The 20,543-nt window shown below is 40.7% G+C and overlaps 1 protein-coding gene across 1 annotated transcript; it reads left to right on the plus strand.

The window, feature by feature from the left end:
• The first annotated feature begins 4,523 nt into the window (after positions 1 to 4,523).
• On the plus strand, positions 4,524 to 7,675 carry LOC120433831 (E3 ubiquitin-protein ligase TRIM21-like). Its single transcript, XM_039600777.1, has 2 exons — positions 4,524 to 4,866; positions 5,681 to 7,675. Exon 2 carries the CDS (start codon positions 5,696 to 5,698, stop codon positions 7,355 to 7,357), a length of 1,662 nt encoding a protein of 553 aa, XP_039456711.1. The 5' UTR covers positions 4,524 to 4,866; positions 5,681 to 5,695; the 3' UTR covers positions 7,358 to 7,675.
• Positions 7,676 to 20,543: the final 12,868 nt, after the last annotated feature.

Raw genomic sequence — 20,543 nt, forward strand, 5'->3', positions numbered from 1 at the left:
AGTCCATGAAAACGAAGATAGCATGCTGCCGTAGTCCAAAGCAAATCTTGTGTGGAGCTGTACAGACGTTGTCTGCACTTTTGCCAACTCCTTATTATCATGTGAAATGAATGGAAAAATCACAACATCATATTACAGCATGTATCCATTACCAGCACAACCATGCTTACATTCAGCCTTTAAACCTGTATTTTTTTTTTCAATAAATAAATGTAAAAAAAAATGTATTTGACTATTATAAACTTTATTGAAATCTTACGTTAAAAAACAATGCAAGAGTGCTTTACAGTAGGGTTATGTATTTTTTTCAGAGAAAAAATGTACAAATGACTGTTTTCACAGTTTTAAACTGTTTTATAGTTGACAGGTTTTTCCTGTCATCGTTATATTGTATATCACCTTTAAATATACAGATATTTTTTACAGTGTAACAGTTACTGTTAGGTTATCATTTGTTTACATGATGCTGTTTTTTATACAGGTAATATATTCATTACCAACTTGAAAGTTTATCCGCCGGTCATTTGACATGATGAATGACTTCTGAATACTTCTGAATTGCGCTCTAGCACAAGATGCTGTAGGTCTGCAGGTACAACGTAGCTCTATTAATTTAGAAAGCTATATAGATATATTATGACTAGTAGGAACTATACATTATAAGAATAACTTTCAGCACTTACCCTAAAGAAGAAGGTTAAAATATCAAAAGGTTAAAAACAAACATTTACAAACTGATTTTTACCACCTGCTATCTAGTGTCTTCATTTCTATTAATGAAATTTGAGTAAGATCTTGTGTTTTTGTTAGGATGCCTGGGTCGTTGACCCAGAGGTTTTTGAGTTTATTATATGATTTATCTTTTCTGGGTTTCTTTGAGTTCTGTCTTTTGGTTTATGTCTCGGTGTGATCCTTAGTTGCTGTCTCCCCTGTCTGCTGTATCCCCACGTCCAGTCAGTAGCTGTGTCCAAATTCATGGGCTGCATCCTCCTGAGGACCCGGCCTTCGCGATCTACGTGGGCCGGGTCCTCAGAAGGTCGGGTAGGCCGGAAGTAAACGGCTGTGAAATTGGACGGTCTAGCCTTCAGATTAACGTCACCGCTGTCTCGGTGGAGTTTAATAAACTCAGCCGTCTGCTCCTTGCTATCTAAAATATAACAGGACACTGGCGTAAATTCTCGACCATCTCATACTTCTGTTTAATCGGTTTTCTGTGTGACGTTTATTCAGCTGTGTGAAAACCAAGGAGGAACCCACCTGGGGGATTAATAAAGTTTTATTTTATCTAATCTAATCTAATAACTTTAATCTCAGCCAAACCGATTTACTCACGAACAAATAAAACACTGAAAAAAGCCAAACAATATCATTTTTAGGTTGTCTAAGTGACTTATATATTACGTTTAACCTGAGTAGCGAAAGTCCGCGGTGATCTGAAAATGATGTGCCGGGAGTTGTGCCGTTCTCGGCGGCTTCAGTGACCCTCGAGCTCTCGGCTAGCTATCGAGCTGGTGGGTAACAGACGTCTCCGAAAACGTCGAAGCACTTTTGCAAATATGCGATACCTTGATAAACTGAGCAGATATTTGAAGTTTACACACCCACATTCTCGCCTGAAAATATGTTAAAAGTTTATTTTGTGACCCAGAAAGATTAATAAAAGTAATTTTAAAACTTAGTAGCGGCCGCCATTGCCGGAAACTGCAGTTTGGCTGGGCCGCGCTATGAATTCTGGGATATGGTGGGCCATGAAGGACACACCCGACCCATCCTTCAAATTCGGGGAAAAGGAGGACGCATTTGTCAGCTGCATTCGGAGGAGTCCACGAATTGGACAGCCTTCGGCGTGTCGCTGTGACGTAATCGGTCTACAAATGCGGCCTCAGGAGGATGCAGCCCATGAATTTGGACACAGCTAGTGTCTGTGTCTGTCCTGGTCCCACGTCTCTGTTCCCTCTGGTGTAGTGCCTGCATGTGAGTCTGTCTTTTGTTCGGTCTGTGTTATGTGCTTCCTGTTTTACTTTGATGGTCTCTGTCTTATCTCAGTGTGTTCAGTTTACGCTTCCTTGTCTCGTCAGTTCTGATTTGCCCCAGCTGTGTTTCCCTCCTGTTACTCATTCCCTGATTGCTCCCTCTGTGTATTTAAGCCCTGTGTTTCTATATGTCCGTGTCGTGATCTACCGTTCATTTTGCTGTGTGTTCCGTCTGCCTGTTCATGTAAGTTTATTTTGTGTTTTTGGGGTTTTTGTTACTTTTTGCCATCCAGCATTAAAGCTGAGTTTTTGAAATACACTTTTGCCTCTGAGCGTCTGCACTTTGGGTCCTCCTTACCACCACTCCTGCCTGCACACAGCCGTCACATGACAGTTTTGGTCTTTTTATGTATTTATTGTATGTTAAAAGAAGACTTCCTGTCTGCTTCTCCTGAAGTAATTTCTCCACTGGCACCACTCTTTGCCAACCTACTACAAACCACACCTGCTGCTGCAGATGGATTTACAGGTTACAGTTAACACACATGCTTTCATTTTCAGTTCAGGCACCTCTGAAAATAAGTGTTAGCTTCAACTTGCAAATCCACCTGTGGCAGCAGGGTGTGGTCTGTGGTTTGGCTTTTTGTGAAAGAAGTGGCTCAGGGAATGGTGCCATTTCATTACCAACTTGTCCTGAAGTTTTATTTCTTTTGGCATGTACCTGACAGGGAATGATTGACTTTTGAATGCAGAGGGGTTCATATTTTAAATGAACTAAAATGCAACAGCAGATAAAAAAAGAAAACAAAGCAAATATTTATCTTTATGACACACACATTCTCTCGTCTTCCTTTATTGACACTATAACATTTAAGCGGTCAGGTGCATGAGCACTGTAACTAAATCAACAATGGAAAAACTATATTGAACCCACATAATGAAAACAAAGAGCATCTTGAAATCTGAGCTCTAATGTCTGTAAGAACTATGTCTGTATGAATGAACTTTTGTCTTGCTCATAGAAGTAACAGAGAAGTAACAAAGTACAAATATTTTGTTACTGTACTTACCCATAATTATCAGGTCAGAACTATACTTGAGTATTTTGCTGACAGCTTTTCACTTTTACTGCAGGGTGGCTGTGGTCTTCATGGTCAGTGTAACAGAGGAAGAGACATCAATTTGAATTTTAGCTAGTTATTAACTCTCAAAATTCCAGGTGTCTAGGGTTTGGAAAACAGCCTTATAATATTTACTCATATTTTTAGTTCAGCTTGCTAAATCCACAAAGAAGCAGAAGCACAGGTCAGCTGGTCAAAACCTTAACAAAATTATATAACAATGACAATTCTTTTCCCTCCAACTGCCATACCAGTTTGACCTCTGTGCAGAATGACTTATCTGTAATGCAGGCGGATCTAATGGATCTAGCAGCAGAATACAGCAATCTCCTTGAACAGGTTTCAGTAACCATCACAGTGGCAGACATCTAAGACACTCCCTGGTGCTGTCCAGCTCTTCATGCTTGGGACTCTGACACGATTCATGCCTAGTGCCTAAAGAAGCCTTTGAAAAATATGTGTGAACGAAACACACAGAATTGCTAACTGAAGCCTAGACAGTCCTGTTCTCCAAGGACCCACAGAACGGACCGATCCAATCCACCTACCAGCCAATAACCTGCCTCGGCACAACACAGAAGTTCCTGTCAGGCATTATAGCGGCTAAGATGGACAGGCACAAAGTCCTGAACGGAATCCATCGGTTCATGCTCGAAAAGCCCTCCAATTGGCTGAATTACAACAATTCTGCAAAGATGAGTGAGTCAGAATTCCTCCACAACGCTGTAAAGGACACATTGCAAGTCATCACAAACACTTGATTGTAATTGTTGCTCCTAAGAGGGATCCAATCAGTTTTTTAGGGGGAAATTACTTTTTCACACAACTTTCACTCAACTTTGTTAGCGACAGACAGAAAGAGGCGTTGAAAGGCTGCTCCAACGGAACTTATTGTTTAGGAGGAAAACGCGAACACAGTGTATAGTCGAGTCTTAATACTTATTTTCAGCTAGGCTTGTCAGGCACTCTTTTTGCCTGCAGTGGCTATTATTATATTTATATGCTTCATACATGCTATGCTATTTTAAAAATATTTCTTCATGTCATTATGCGGGCCGTAAGTAGAGGTGACATGGGCCGTGAGATTGAGACACAGGCATTAGAGCCTCTTATTGCATGTTTTGTTTGGGTTTCCATCGTCGTGGACTTACCAAAAATAGAGAGGGCATAGCCTAACATATGAAACAGGACACGACCACCGTGTAATCTATTTATTTCAACAAAGTAACTGTATTCTGAATATCACCTTTTTTAAAGAGTAACTGTAACAGAATACAGTTACTCATATTTTGTATTTTAAATACAAAATGCCGGTACATGCATTTTGTTACTCCACAACACTGGTAAGAACTAACATGAAGTGTGAATCATACAAAGTTAATTGACTAGATTCCAAGAATAAAAATATGGAGCTATGGGGAGAAAAAAACCATAGCAAGTCCCTTTTAAAAGGCTAGTCAAATTATCTGAACTGCGTGAGCTGTCTGCTCACTTTAACTGCAAAGTTGTGGGTGTGTTCACTCTTGTCTGAAAAGGTTTGACAGTCATTTCCATAACAAGCCAGAGTGAAAGCACACAGTTATCATTCTTCCAGTGGCAAAGCAGAGGAGTCTTAAACACATCCAGCACAAGTCAGCACAGTTTAGGTTACCCTAAAATGGCACTTTAGTCATAGTCAGATTAATTTTGTCAGGACTTTAACTTGTGCGAACTGAAGATAATTGGTGGTCTATAAAAAGCTCAGACGGGGTGTATCAGCTCGAATTGTGCCTGTAAGTATTTTGTACTTGTAAATTAAATGCATAGTTGTGAACTGAGTTTCGTAACCTTGTAAACCAAAATATCAGAAAATTTTATGTTTGTGCATCTGTAGAAGTGAATTTGTGTGTGTGTGTGTGTGTGTGTGTGTGTGTGTGTGTGTGTGTGTGTGGGGGGGGGAAAAAAAAAAAAAAATATTTACACAAGTTACACTTTTTTTTTTTTTTTTTAAATTAAGGTCTGGTTACAGATAGAAAGGAAAAAACTGTGTAAAACTCTGTGCTCAACTTTCCTGGCTGTCAACTTACGAGTACAAATTATGACCCAATTTTTCTTCCTTTCAGCTGATTGTCATGTCAATCACAAATTTAACAATCCAATCAGAGAACAGATGAGTTTAGCTGTCGGTGGGGTGCTTTACTGGTCCTGGAAGGGTAAATGCCCTTTTACGTGCCAGTGTTTTGTACACTCTTAAGTACATTGGAGCTGAAGCATCCATTTTCTAGAGTGCAAATCGGTCTTCAATGATGAGCAAGTTGCAAGACAGTAAATTCAAATATAGAAGGTATTGTGTGTAGAATCTTTATGGTTATTGTAACTGTTTCAGCTTTTCAGAATCTATTAAATATTTGGAGTTATTGTGGAAATATTACATAAACAAATGTCTGCATAAAACCTCACCAAATTCAGAAAATCATTTCTGGAAACCTATAATTTCACACGCATGGCACGTAAATGAACATATTTGATGTATATAAATTTCTTTATGTTTTAAAGAAACGTTCTGGCTATAGTAATGACACTGATATGACTGACTTTCTGTTTTAGCTGCAGATCTTCAACATGACGGCTGCCAGCTATCTTCTGACTGAAGAACAGCTTTTGTGCTGCATCTGTCTGGATGTGTTCAGGGATCCCGTCACACTCCCATGTGGACACAACTTCTGCAAACATTGCATCACGGAGCATTTGAATTTTAATTCCCAGCGCAAGTGTCCCATGTGCAAAGAGCATGTGGAGAGGAAATATAAGCTTGGTGTGAATACTTTTATATCTGAGATGGCTGTTCAGTTTAGAAAAACAGTTGGAAAGAAAGCCGGTGATGGCTCAGAGCAACACGATGCCACACCAGAAAAAGTTTTTTATGATGCTCCTGCTGCACCTAAATGGACATCTCTGAAGATCTGGTTGTTGATGACTCTGAGCTTAACTTGTCTGACACTCTTCTTTGTAGCTAATCTACATTTTCATCAAGCATTGTCCATCTTAAAAACTCACCAGCTGTTTAATTTTATGGAGAAGGAAGAAGACAGGATGTGTGCTGAACATGACAAACCTTTGGAGTTCTATTGTAAGAATGAACAAATGATCATATGTCAGTCATGTGTGGACACAGATCACAGATTTCACCAGGTAGTTTCCCTGAAAGAAGAATATGAAGCAAAAAAAGCACAACTTGGGAAAACAGAGGCTAAAATTCAGCACATGATCCAAGAGAGACAAAGAAAAGTCCAGGAGCTCAAACAATCCTTGAAGGTCAGCACAGAAGCTGCAGACAGAGAGACGGCAAATGGTGTTCGGGTCTTCTCGGCTCTGATTAAGTCTCTGGAAAGAGCTCAGGCAGAGCTAATTGAGATGACTGAAAAGAATCAGAAAAGGACAGAGAAACAGACCAAAGTTTATATCAAAGAGCTGGAGCAGGAGGTCTTTGAGCTGACGAGGAGACGTGCTGAGATGGAGGAAATCTCACGCTCTAAAGACCGTCTTCGTTTCCTCCAGAGCTTCCCGTCCCTGAATGCTGCTCCACCCACCAAAGACTGGACAGATGTCAGCATCTGTCCAGCAATATACGAGGGAATCACAAGGACGGTTTTGGTGAAAGCTGTGGATGAGCTGACAGAGACCATCAAAAATGAGATGAAGATGATACGGGACGCCCAGTTCAACAACCTTCGACAGAATGCAGTGGATGTTACTTTGGATCCTGATACGGCACATCCTGCTCTCATCCTGTCCAATGATGGGAAGCAAGTTCATTGTGGGGATGAATGGAAGAAACTGCCAGACAGCTCAAAAAGATTTGAACCTGCAATTAATGTTTTAGGGACACAAGGCTTCTCCTGTGGAAGACTTTACTATGATGTCCAGGTTAAAGGAAAGACTGTGTGGACTTTAGGAGTGGCCAAAGGGTCGGTCAATAGGAAGGGAGAAATTAAACTAAACCCAGAGAACGGCTACTGGACTATATGTCTGAGGAACAGAAATGAGTACTTTGCACTTGCTGCCCATCCTGTCCCTCTCTCTGTGAATGATCCCCCAGAGAAGGTGAGAGTTTTTGTGGATTATGAGGAGGGTTTGGTTTCCTTTTATGATGTAAATGCTGCAGTTCTTCTTTACTCATATACTGGCCAAACCTTCAATGAGAAACTTTACCCATTTTTCAGTCCTGGTACTAGTGACAGTGGCACAAACACTGCTCCTCTAATCATCACTCCTGTCAAATAACAAAGAGTGGACTAAACCTTTTTTAGAACTAGTATATTTTGGTGTTTGGTTGTAATTTTGTTTTAGTTGGTAGTTCTTGAAGGTATACTCTTGGTTTAGGTGTAAAGGAGGCTCACTAAAATCAATGTTTCATTGCGAAAAGTAGGCATTTAGAAAGAAAGGAGATGCAAATTCTTTCAAAGGCATTTTTCATTCAGGTAAATGTGTGAACCTTTAAGTTGTAAAATGTCTTGATGCATTCTCAATCATCCAGGTAAGTAAATCTCCAAAAGTTGATTCTGTTCATCTGGATGTAGTGTTTTCAGTGGGAGAAACGTTTCCTCACTCATCCAAGTGACTTCTTCAGCCTCAGCTGACTGCAGGTTTCCCCAATCTTATAAACAGTACATTTGCATAATGACTGAAACCAGCCCACATGACTGAAATCAGACCATCTCTGAATCGAGGAGGGGGCCAAGGGTACATCTTTCACCATCTTACAATGATGTGATTGCAGCCATTCCCCAACTCTCTGTGAATGGTACTCATGGCCATTGATCAATGGTTGTTGATCAATGGTCATGAGAATTTGCATAATTATGATGAAGGAACTGACCTCCCAGCCCATTGTTCCTTCAGTGGGCTGGTTTCAGTCATTATGCAAATGTACTGTTTATAAGATTGGGGAAACCTGCAGTCAGCTGAGGCTGAAGAAGTCACTTGGATGAGTGACGAAACGTTTCTCCCACAGAAAACGCTACATCCAGATGAACAGAATCAACTTTTGGAGAACCTTTAAGTTGTTTTATCACTATTTTAGAAAACACTGTAATTATATAATATTATTATGGATGTGGGCTTTAGTAAATTATAAGTATGCATTGCTATGAACAATGCTGGCTGTTTTAAAGCTTATTCTAACATCCCCATTTCAAATTTAATAATTACACATTATTATTTGGAGTGAAGGTTGTAATTTTTTTATTAACAATTATTCTTTTAGGGTGGTGATAGCTTTTAAAACAGATATGTTTTAAACAGATATGTTGCCAGGTCTCTCTTGTAAATGAAATTTTTAATCTCAATGAGATTTTTTACCTGGATAAATAAAGGACTAATAATATGTTTGACGGATCCTGTCTTTCAAGAAAAGGCCAACCGAAAGCATGCACTGAGGTCTGAGTCATGCACTGGCCTAAAGAACAAAACAAACTAAATTAGACCTTCTATATTTACACATTTAAAAGTTAAAAATATAATAGAAATATGTGGAATTAATATATTAATCCCAAATTCAATTTGATCAACAAAATCATTAAAAAATTTGCCAAAGCTTTAAAAAAAAGTAAATGAGGACCATTATGTCTAGTTCTGTTTAAATAACATTGTTTCTCCCTTATTTTACTTAAATTGTAAGCACCATTAGGCAGCAATTAAGTACACCCTCCATTCAGAACAATTACATGGTAGATAGTAGGAAAGTATAGAAATTTGATGCAATGTTAAGAAAATATCATGCAGTAGATAATGAAATAAAAAATATCCTTTTGAAAATGTGCATTCTGTAACAAGGCAAATAAATGGACACATTGTAATTTATTAAACCACTAGTAATTGGAAAAATGCAAAATCTAATCAGGTCATAGGTTGCATTTCTAGCATGCTTAATTGTTTGAATATTGAATTAATTATCAGTTATGAAATGAAATGAATCAAAACTGAATATCCTAGGTCTCTTTACATGTTTTCCTACTGGTTTCAGTTATTTTGTATTTCAAGTGTAAGTTTTTGAATTGTTAGATACTTTAGATACTGGGGGGAAATATAAAAATACTGCAATCTTTAGGTAGCTGGGAAGAAACCCATTCTAAAACTGACTTCTCCAATAACTCGAAAATAAGGCAGCGTAGGAGCTTTAAATACCACAGGTGTGTATACTAATCTTGGTAAAGTTCGAATCTCAGAGACCTCTACCTGAAGGTCAGAGATCAAGTATTCTGAAAATCTTCTAAATGCAATACCTTGAGAACAATGTGAAGGTTGGCCATGAAAGAACTTTCTGCAGCCATTAACAAACACCAGAATAAACACCCCGAGGCTGCTTTTATTGTTGCTGGCGACTTCAACCACACCAACTTAAAGACAGTCCTCCCCAGATTCCACCAACATGTCTCCTGCCACACCAGAGGAGACAAGACTTTAGACCATGTTTATTCCAACTTAGCTGGAGCCTACAAAGCAACACCCCTCCCCCACATTGGACAATCGGACCATCTCTCCCTGTTCCTCACACCTAGGTATTCACCACTCATCCAACGTGTGAAACCTGCTGTGAGGACAATTAAAGTGTGGCCAGAGGGGACAGACGCAGTGCTCCAGGACAGATTTAAAAACACAGACTGGAATATGTTCACCAACACAGAGCTGGACCAGTACGCCTCATCTGTACTGGATTACATCTCCGAAACCACAGACAGTGTCACCACCCAGAAACGGATCACCATGTACCCCAACCAGAAGCCTTGGATGAACCGGGATGTTCGTCTCCTCCTGAAGGCCCGCAACACTGCTTTTTAGGTCAGGAGATGCACACGCCTACAGTACAGCCAGGGCTAATCTAAAGAAGGGCATCAAAAAGCCAAACACCATTACAAAAGAAGGTAGAAGAACACTTCTCCAACTCCAACCCCGACGCATGTGGCAAGGACTCCAGACCATTACAGACTACAGGACCACCAAAACCTCCCCCGCATCCTCTGATGTCTCCTTCCTCAACGAGCTCAACAACTTTTATGCTCGTTTTGAGCGAGGGAACCCCACAACCACAACCAAAACAGACATGACGCCAGACCACCAACCTCTGACTCTCTCCCCACCGATGTGGGAGCGGTACTGAGCAGGATCAATGTCCACAAGGCTGCAGGTCCTGATGGCATCCCAGGCGTGTTCTCAGAGCGTGTTCTGGGGAGCTTGCAGGAGTGCTCACAGACATATTCAATCTGTCCTTGGCCCACGCTGTGGTACCGGCCTGCTTCAAATCCACCTCCATCGTCCCGATACCCAAAAACTCCAACCCATGTAGCCTCAATGACTACCGCTCAGTAGCACTCACCCCCATCATCACTAAGTGCTTAGAGCAGCTGGTCTTAGCACACTTCAAATCCTGTCTCCCCCCCCCACCAATTCGCATACCGCCAGAACAGGAGCACAGAGGATGCCGTCTCCATCGCACTGCACTCTGTCCTCTCACACCTGGACAACAACAACACCTACACCAGAATGCTGTTTATAGACTTCAGTTCAGCGTTCAATACAATCCACCCCTCACAACTCATCAGGAAACTGACAAACCTGGGCATCAGTTCCCTCATCTGCAAATGGTTACTGGACTTCCTGACCAACCGCCCTCAACATGTCCGACTGGATAACCGCTGCTCATCAACAATCACAATGAACACCGGTGTACCACAAGGCTGTGTGATGAGCCCTTTCCTCTACTCCCTCTTCACCCACAACTGCAGACCTGCTGATGGTTCCAACACCATCATTAAGTTTGCAGATGACACCACGGTGATTGGCCTCATCAGCGACAACGATGAGACCGCCTACAGGGAGGAGGTGGATCGTCTGGCTGAGTGGTGCGACACAAACAACCTGCTGCTTAACACTGAGAAGACTAAGGAGCTCATCGTGGACTACAGGAGGAATGCTGACCCACATCCACCCATCCACATTAAGGGGACGGCTGTGGAGCCTGTGAGCAGCTTCAAGTTCCTGGGAGTCCACATCTCCGAGGATCTCACCTGGACAACCAACTGCTCCAAGCTGGTCAAGAAGGCTCACCAGCGCCTCTTCTTCTTGAGGACTCTGAGGAAGAACCACCTGTCCTCAGACATCCTGGTGAACTTCTATCGCTGCACCATCGAGAGCATCCTGACCAACTGTATAACAGTCTGGTACGGGATCTGCTCTGCCTCGGACCGGAAGGCGTTGCAGAGGGTTGTGAAAACTGCCCAGCGTATAGTTCTGTGTAAATATCATTCTGTACATAGGATGATTTTTAATCCTACAACTGTTTATAACTTGCATAGTTCACATTTCTGTATGACTGTATATCTCAGATTTCTGTATAGTTTTTATTTCATATTTATATCCTGTTCATAGCCTGTACATACTTATAGTTATAGAATATTCATAACATACTTCACACCGTGTACATTATAACATACCATAATAGACCCATTTCTGTAATATACTTACACATCTATATTATTGCTAATATATATTGTAATATATCTATATCACGGCTAAAGCACTTTCTGGATGGATGCAAACTGCATTTCGTTGCCCTGTACCTGTGACATGTGCAATGACAATAAAGTTGAATTCTATTCTATTCTAACTGGGATTTTAAAATTTATACAGTAGGCTTACTTGGAAGGCTGAAGAGTAGTTTTGGCAGTTGCCAGTATTTTTTAGTCTTGAAGACTAAAAATTTTTTAAATGTATTTAAACTTTGGTAGTCTAATTATTGACAGTATTTGCTCTTTATTTGTTTTCAGACTTTTTGGTAATGACCCAATGACTGATTAACCAAAAGTGCCAGCTTGTTTCCTGACAAGTCATATGGTTTGAAGAGGGCATTGGATTGAAATGATATGCAAGTCTACTGAACATTAAACTCAAATTTACAAAACTTAACCATCCATATTAGAAGAGAAAGAATGGAAACTACCAGATTACAAATGTATTACTTGCCTGCATGCACAAGGTTTTTATTCAGATATAAATACTCAATACTCTTTATTACTATATAAGGGAATATAGTCTGCTGGCAATATAGCTATACGCAATACGTCGTTCAAATATCATTTACTCACATTTTATTATTATATTACATTTACACTGATGCTCCAGACACTGACATGTAAATTCCTCTTTGATGGATTAAATCTACCAAGCTGTTTTTTTTTCATAAGACTCTGTGCCAACTAATAATCATCAATGGATTCATATTAATACACCACATAACAGTGGATGGACTTTTGTAGAGTACAGTGTTTGATATTTATACCCATCACTGTTTTTGGTCTTATTTTGTTCATTCTGTTTTTTCATAAAGAAGTTGGAGTCAGATATATTGAGACCTCTCCTGTCGTTTTTACGTACCTCCAGAAAAACTAGAAACTAAAACACTGGGGAAAAGAAAATTCTAACACCATGAATCTAGAAACGCAGGGAGACACACACATGAGGTAGTACGACACGACAAAGGGCAAAGGCAAAGACAGGGCTTAAATATACAGAGGAGTAATGAGAGAATGGGAAACAGAAGGGAGACACAATTAAATAATTAGACATAACGAGACAAGGGAAGCAAAACTACAAACACTGACATGACACACAGACTTTCAAAGTAAAACAGGAAATATAACACAGAGACGCAGACTTGACACTGACACAGAGAGTCATGACTGCGTGGGGAGACGGAGGGAACATGAAGCACAGAGACAAAGGGTAACCAAACGTGAAACACAGGGAGAGTACAGAGACAGAAACTTCTTTAACAATAATCAAGAAATATAAATCAAACACAAAACACTGGATCACACCCAGGACCATGACATCATATCTGAATAGCATACCAGTAACTGGAAGGATGTTGGCTGTTTATTGTTGTTAGATATGACTTCATGACTGGTTTGTGAATAGAACAAACTTGTTCCGTGACAGAACTTTAAAGAGAGCATTGTCAGTCAGCTTTGTAACATTCTATTGAACATTAACCACAAACTTCTAAAACTTATCCATCCATATTAGAAGAGAAGGAAAGTAAACTAACAGGTTACAATTAATGACTTGCTAGTTTTACAAGATTTTTCCAGATAGGAATATTTCTACACTCTTTATCATTTAATAAAGCATTAACACCTTCCAGCAATGCAGCGATGATGCTGTTCAAATATCAGTTACTCACATTTTATTATGACATTACACTTACACTGATGCTACAAACATCGATATGCAACCTTCTCATTGATTGCTCAAATCTACCAAGCTTATTTTGTTCATGAGACTCAACTAACGTGCCAACTAATAAAAGTGTTGTACACTCTTTTATTAGACAAGGTTCATCCAGGTGCACATGGAGGTTTATTGCGCTGAAACACAGCAAAACAGCAGTTCTGTGTTACTAATGGCTTCCATTACAATAACTGGCCTGTTTGTCACCTGTTTGTCTGAGCCGCCACTGCCACCCACTGCCGAATCTAAATATTGCCCTAACATCTACCTAACAGCTATGATGCAAACTATTGATTGGGGGGGGGCACGAACACATAACACATCTGAGACTTGTTCTTGATGCTCAAAATACTTAGGGTGGCTCAAAAGTCGTCAATGGATTTATATAAATACACTAAATAACAGTGGATGGACTTTTGTTCAGTACAGTATTTTTATTTCCTATGATAGCTGGAAGAGAGCAGCAGCAAAGGCCCTGAGTGGATTCACATCCAGACCCCAGCAATAGCCTAAAGGATATCTGCTCAACTCCATTTTACTTAAATTGCATGAAAGTCTCACGTCTCAGCTTCTCTTCTTTGTTAATATAACTTGGAAAAAAACAAAAAACTAACATCTAAAAAAGCCGGCACAGTTCTGGAAAGACATTCTCTGAACAGATGAAACCAAGATCAACAAAAAGTATAGAGAAAGCATGGAACAGCTCATGGTGTGTGATGAGCAGTGTGATGACTTGGGCGTGCACTAAAAGACTAAAAGACTGTCTTTTAGTTCAACCCACTGAGTTAAAGCTGAAAGTCTGCACTTTAACCGCATCTGTGTTGTTTCATTTAAAATGAATTCTGGTAATGTACAGAACCAAAAGTAGAAGAAAAGTTGTCTCTGTCTTAATATTTATGAACCAAACAGTACGTGGTGTTTGCATGTTCCTCTGTGTCTGTACAGGTTTCCTCTACAAACTCCAGCTCGCTCAGACATGCATGAGGACACAGTGCTAACCACAGTTCTGCCCATTAATTTTATGTAATGTATAACAAGTGAAATTGTTCACCCAGTGGTGGTAACATTCAAAAAGTCTAGGTATCATTACATTTCCAGCAGCCCATGAAACACATTAATTTCACAGCAAAAATCTTCAGTCTCTCTGGTTTCCTGAAAAAAAAAAACATAAATAAAATGTGCTGAGTGAAAGTGACATAGAACAAAAATGGCAGACATTCAGGGTACGTCTAACAAGACTCATTTTGCTCATGTCCATCTTGTGAGTCGCCTCTTTTAGAGAGGCTTTTAACCTCCTAAGACCCGAACTCTTCCACGGCATGCATTTTTAATTTCTCTTTGATATTTGAGCATATTGGGGCCTGATGAATGTAAAAACAAAGAATTTCCAGATTTTTTTTTTTTACCTCATTTTTGTTTTTAAGAAAAATGAGAGCCACAAATGAGGATATTCATTTAAAATTTTGATAGAACAGTAGCAGTATAATGTCCTTGTAAGTGGATATCAGGCCCATGTAGAGCAAAATTGAGTATTTTGGTCTAAATAACCAAAAATGTGATGTCCACATATGTGGACGCCAGGTCCTAGGAGGTTAAAGAGTATAAGAAGATTTTCCTGTGTTGGTTTCAGGTAAATCCAGGTATTTTTCTTTCGGTTGCCTTTGGTTTCAGATAAAAGTAGAGAATCAGCATTGTGTTTCACTAAATGAGGTTTCAATTACAGAGAGAAGGATGAGTGTATCAGTGATGTTGTAACTGTCGCTCATCTCTCCAGCTTCATTATCTTCCTGTTTCTGAACCTCGTCTCTCATTTCCTTGACCGTGTCTGTTTAAATGAGCTGCCAATCAGGCAGCTGGAGCCCCAGAGCCACAATTACTCCTACATTAATACCTCAACATACAAGACAGCAGTTTTAAAAACACTTTTAGTGCTGTCAGTTCACTTTAGTGCAAGCATAAGCTGAAAACCCCGAAAACTACACTTGTTAGACTGAAGGGAGTAATTTTAACCTTGATACAACCAAAAGAAAAAATATAATAAAGTTTGGTGTTCAGCTTGTATCAAATAAAAGATAACACATATGACTGTGTTATAAGATATGTACAGAATGCACACTGTAACATTGGAAACACTAAAATCTCCTACCTCTTTTTGCAATGTATGAAAAGCAAAACTTTCACATTTTTATGAATTCATCATTTTAAAGTTCTCTTTGATAATATATAAGATAATTTGTTGTGCTCCAACTGAGAGCTTTAGGCAGCAGAAATTACCACAAACCAATCTGGCATTATCAATGAACCTTAGGACTGCCACACTGTCTTTTAAAAAACCCCAATTAATTCAATATATTGTACTATAATGAGTTGAAAATAAAATGCCGATAAAAATCTCTAAAGAACATAAAATATAACAGTAAAATGCAACACGGCTGCAAATAAGAAGGAGATTAATGCTGCAAAAAAATCTGGTGATTCATTGCACAGAGCACTAAAATAAACATTTTACTTCAAGTGAATTACTTTATTGCCAAGTGTGTTCTCAGTGTTTCTGTTTATTTCTAGAAATTAATTTCTAAGATGGTTCCACATTAGAGCTCTGAAACTTTAAACTGGATCCATTTCAATGTTAAATGTTGCTATCCCACAGTCTAATCACACAGTAATCACACAGCCTAATCTAAAAGAGAAGTGGAATTCACTTTAGATTGTCCCAGATCAAAGTGAAACGAATTTGATTGATTTGTATGTTCTTTGTATTCTACTAGCTGCAATTCCAGCAGTGTAAAAGAGACTTCGCAGCAAAAACAAGCATAACAACATTTTATGCTTTTTCTACATTACCAGATAAACACCAGATAAACACACACATTCCTGTGACACAGGGACAGTTTGTGCTTCATTCAGTGGTTTTACTAAGACATGGCTTAACAAACTGCACACATAAAATATATTCCTATGATCTATAATACATTTAAAGCACTTTCAGACAATTTTAAACCGAAACTTAGAATTTTTTGTTGTTATTCTCTCTTCTGCAAACTCTTAAAGGTTTGAAAGTAAAGATTAAATATAAAAACAGATTTTAAGCATAGGTTTAGTCTACGTACAAAGTTGATATGAGGTCAGCAAGTACAGCTTAGGTGTCCTGTTTTAGGATCATATTTAATACTTATAGAACAATTAGCCAGTAATCTGAAGTTGCCATGGCGATTTACCCCAATGAAAACTGAACCACCTTCATAGTGGAGGAAACCCTGATGTTACCCGAATAAACCGTGTTATGGAAATTTAATTAACAAAGTCTGCAGACATGGTTAACAGTAAGCAACACATTTATTTCTCATGCGCATGAGAGAGACAGGACACTCAGTGGGGCACTGATATGCAGTCTCTAAAGATGAATAGCACAGCATTCTTTAAATACAGTCAAACAGAAAAAAGCATCCCACAGCTGCAAAATAGTCAGTGCCAAGAAAAGACTTGTCTGAAAAGAGTCCATGTGTGAGTGGCCTGATGAAGGAAACCAGGCCTCCAGTCCTCGGCGTTGCCTGATGCCAGTGACCGGGGGCCGGGTCGCCAAAAGCAGTGTGCAAAGAAGCAGAAGTGGTGAAAGCGTGCAGGGGTCCGTGCTAGACTAAGAGCAAATCTAAGCCGGCCGGCTTTTCCATCCATCTTGCTCTCAAACATGTGCTCACTGGACAATAAACTAAACTACATCAGCGGGAATTTAGGGACTGCTGCGTCTTTGTTTTCACAGAAACATGGCTCAGCAAGTTCCGGACACCGTCATTCAGCTACATGGCTCACCGCATTTTGTGCTGAGAGCAATGCAGCTCTGTGCGGTAAAACTCGAAGTGGTGGCATGTGTGTCTACATCAGCTTGGAATGGTGCAAGAACTCTGTGCTAGTTTCTAATTACTGCTCATCGCTGGTAGAGTTTATGACTGTTAGATGCAGACCTTTTTATCCACCTTGGGAATTCACTGCTGTCCTCATTACAGCAGTGTACATCCCACCCAGTGCTAATGCTACAGAGGCGCTCTGCGAGCTGATCAGTGTGCTCCAGAACTCACACCCCAATGGACCAGAGATTTCAGTCACGCAAATCTCAAGTTAGTGCTTCTGAAACTCCATCAACACGTGGACTTTGCAACGAGGGGGAAAAACGCGCTGGATCTTGTTTACACAAACATTCCCAGTGTGTACAGAGTGAAGCCCCGCCCCCACCTCAGGCACTCAGACCACTTGTCCATTATGCTAATTCCGGCATACAGACTGCTCGTCAGACGCTGCAAACCAGTTCTGAGACAGGTGAGAACTTGGCCTGCCGGACCTCTCTCTGCTCTTCAGGACTATTTTGAGCACATTGACTGGGACACGTTCAGGGAGGCTGCAACAAATGGTGACTGCACCAACTTGGGGGAGTACACATCATCTGTGACCAGCTACATCAGCAAGTGCATCCATGATGTCACTGACTCCAAGACTATCATAACACGCTCCAACCAGAAACCGTGGATGACTGCAGAAGTGCGTGAGCTGCTAAAGACTCGAGACTCCACCTTCAGAGCAGGCGACAAGGAAACCCTGGCAGCGGCGACACGCATCGCATGTGGCAGGGCATCCAGGCCATCACCAGCTACAGGAAGACAACACTTGCCTGCGATGGTGATGCTTCCCTACCAGATGCGCTGAACAACTTCTATGCATGGTTTGATGCTCAGAATGATGTGTTTGTGAGGAAGTCCACTCCACCTCACAGTGACCGGGTTCTGTGTCTGACCTCTGCTGATGTGAGGAAGACTCTTTGCAGAGTTAACCCACAAAAAGCTGCTGGTCCAGATAACATTCCTGGAAGAGTGCTCAGAGAATATGAGACCAGCTGACAAATGTCCTCACTGACATCTTCAACCTCTCCCTGAGCACTGCTGTTGTCCCAATGTGCCTCAAAGCCACCACCATCGATCCTGTGCCAAAGAACTCCACAGTGTCTGGCCTTAAAGACTACCATCCTATTGCACTCACACCCATTATGATGAAGTGCTTTGAGAGGCTCATCATGAGGCACATTAAGACCCTGCTGTCACCCACACTCGACCCACTGCAGTTTGCCTATTGCCCCAACCAGTCAACAGAGGACGCCATCGCCACCACCCTAAATCTCGCCCTCACCCACCTGGACAGTAAGGACACACAAATACTGTTCATAGACTTCAGTACAGCATTCAACACAATCATTCCTCAGCACCTGATTGGAAAACTGAGCCTACTGGGCCTGAACACCTCCCTCTGCAACTGGATCCCGGGCTTTCTAATGGAGAGGCCTCAGACAGTCAAGATGCAGAGGGAAAACCACCACACTGAGCACTGGAGCCTCTCAGGGCTGTGTGCTTAGCCCACTGCTGTTCACTCTGCTGACTCACATGCACCAATGCACAGTTTGACCCACATGATTAAGTTCAAAGATGACATGACTGTGGTGGGTCTCATCAGCAAGAACGACAAATCAGCATACAGAGAGGAGGTGCAACAGCTAACGGACTGGTGTAGAGTCAACAACCTGTCTCTGAATGTGGACAAAACAAAAGAGAGCAGAAAACCTCTCCTGGTCCCTCAACACCAGCTCCATAATTAAGAAGGCCCAACAGCATCTCTACTTCCTGCGGAAGCTGATAAAAGCCCATCTCCCTCCATCCATTCTCACCATGTTCTACAGAGGGACTATCGAGTGTGTCCTGAGCAGCTGCATCACTGTCTGCTATGGTAACTGTACTGGATCGGATCGAAATGACAACAATGGATAGTGAGAGCAGCTGAGAAGATCATTGAAGCCTTTCTTCCCTCCATCACAGACACTTATAGCACCCGCTCCATCCACAAAGCCACCAGCATTGTGGAGGACCTCACACACCTCTCACACACACTCTTCAGGTACCGGAGCATATGGGCCCTCACTGCCAGTCTGCGGAACAGTTACTTTCCCCAAGCCGTCAGACACACACACCCAAATCTTCATACACTTCACTACCAAGCACTGATCTGCAGTATCTCACACTCACACACACACACACACACACACACACACACACACACACACACACACACACACACGCACACACACCTTGAGACACCAAGTTACTTTTTGCACAATACTCAGTATTTTGCAATTCCATTGCACTGTCTTGTGTCTGTATCGTCCTATTCTGTCTAGTGTTGCACTGTCTTGTCTTGTTTTGTTTGGGTTTTTTTGCAATTTTTGCACATTGCACTTTACGTAGTCTGTTATATGTTGTCTCATTTCACTCTGTACTGTACCACTGTGCATGGTTAATATGACAATAAAAGCCACTTGACTTGACTTGACATGGCTCAGATTAGTGAGGCAGGAGTGGTTGGCAGAGGTGGGGTGTGGGGGCATTGTTTGTTGACAGTTTGAATAGCCCAGGGAAAGAAGCCATTTGTAAGTCTGGAGGGACCGGTGAGGCTGATGTCGTTATGGCAGGGGTAGGCCAGAGCACAGGTGTGGACCCAAAAGCAGATTCATGCTGATGCACTGAACTAGACTGAATAACAAAGCTTTATTTACAAAACACGAGAATCGCAGTTGAAGCTGTGACCATGAGGTGTGAGCTACAGAGGGGTTCAGGTGCTTGAGGCTGTGAGCATGGAGAGTGAATTCTATGTACTGTATAGCCTGTGTAATAAATAAATATGTAGCCCAATAAGTATAAAATCCAGAAAGCTGCACAACATGAGGGGGTTCCTTTACAAACACAAGTCTAACTTAAGTTTTGCTCTTTTTTATTAGAAAAAATTCAAATTGTTACATGCTTACACAAAATGTCAGAAATTTGCACCGACATGAACAAAAAATTTAAACCTAATTTTTCTTGATTTGTTGGGTTAATCCTTTGAGGTCCAAAATATAATTGGCCATTCTTGTACTTGTACTTGTATTTTTTTACCCTTGCCTTGCTTGGTATCATTCTTTTCAACTCAACCTCACATGTGTAAATTTACAGTTATTTTTTCGCTGACATGCTGCATTAACACAACTGATCTGAAATCACACAAACATAAAATCCTAGTAGTAGTTATATATTTTTAATGTAAAAACCACAGACATGTTTAGTAAAGTATTTTCATAACTTGAAATCCAAATATAAATTGTAAATTTTGG

This window comes from Oreochromis aureus, linkage group 17 (assembly GCF_013358895.1).
Source record: "Oreochromis aureus strain Israel breed Guangdong linkage group 17, ZZ_aureus, whole genome shotgun sequence".
NCBI classification, from domain to species: domain Eukaryota; kingdom Metazoa; phylum Chordata; class Actinopteri; order Cichliformes; family Cichlidae; genus Oreochromis; species Oreochromis aureus.

Coding starts and splice junctions, on each gene's coding strand:
- LOC120433831 (XM_039600777.1), top strand. CDS start 5,696: ATGACGGCTGCCAGCTATCTTCTGACTGAAGAACAGCTTTTGTGCTGC.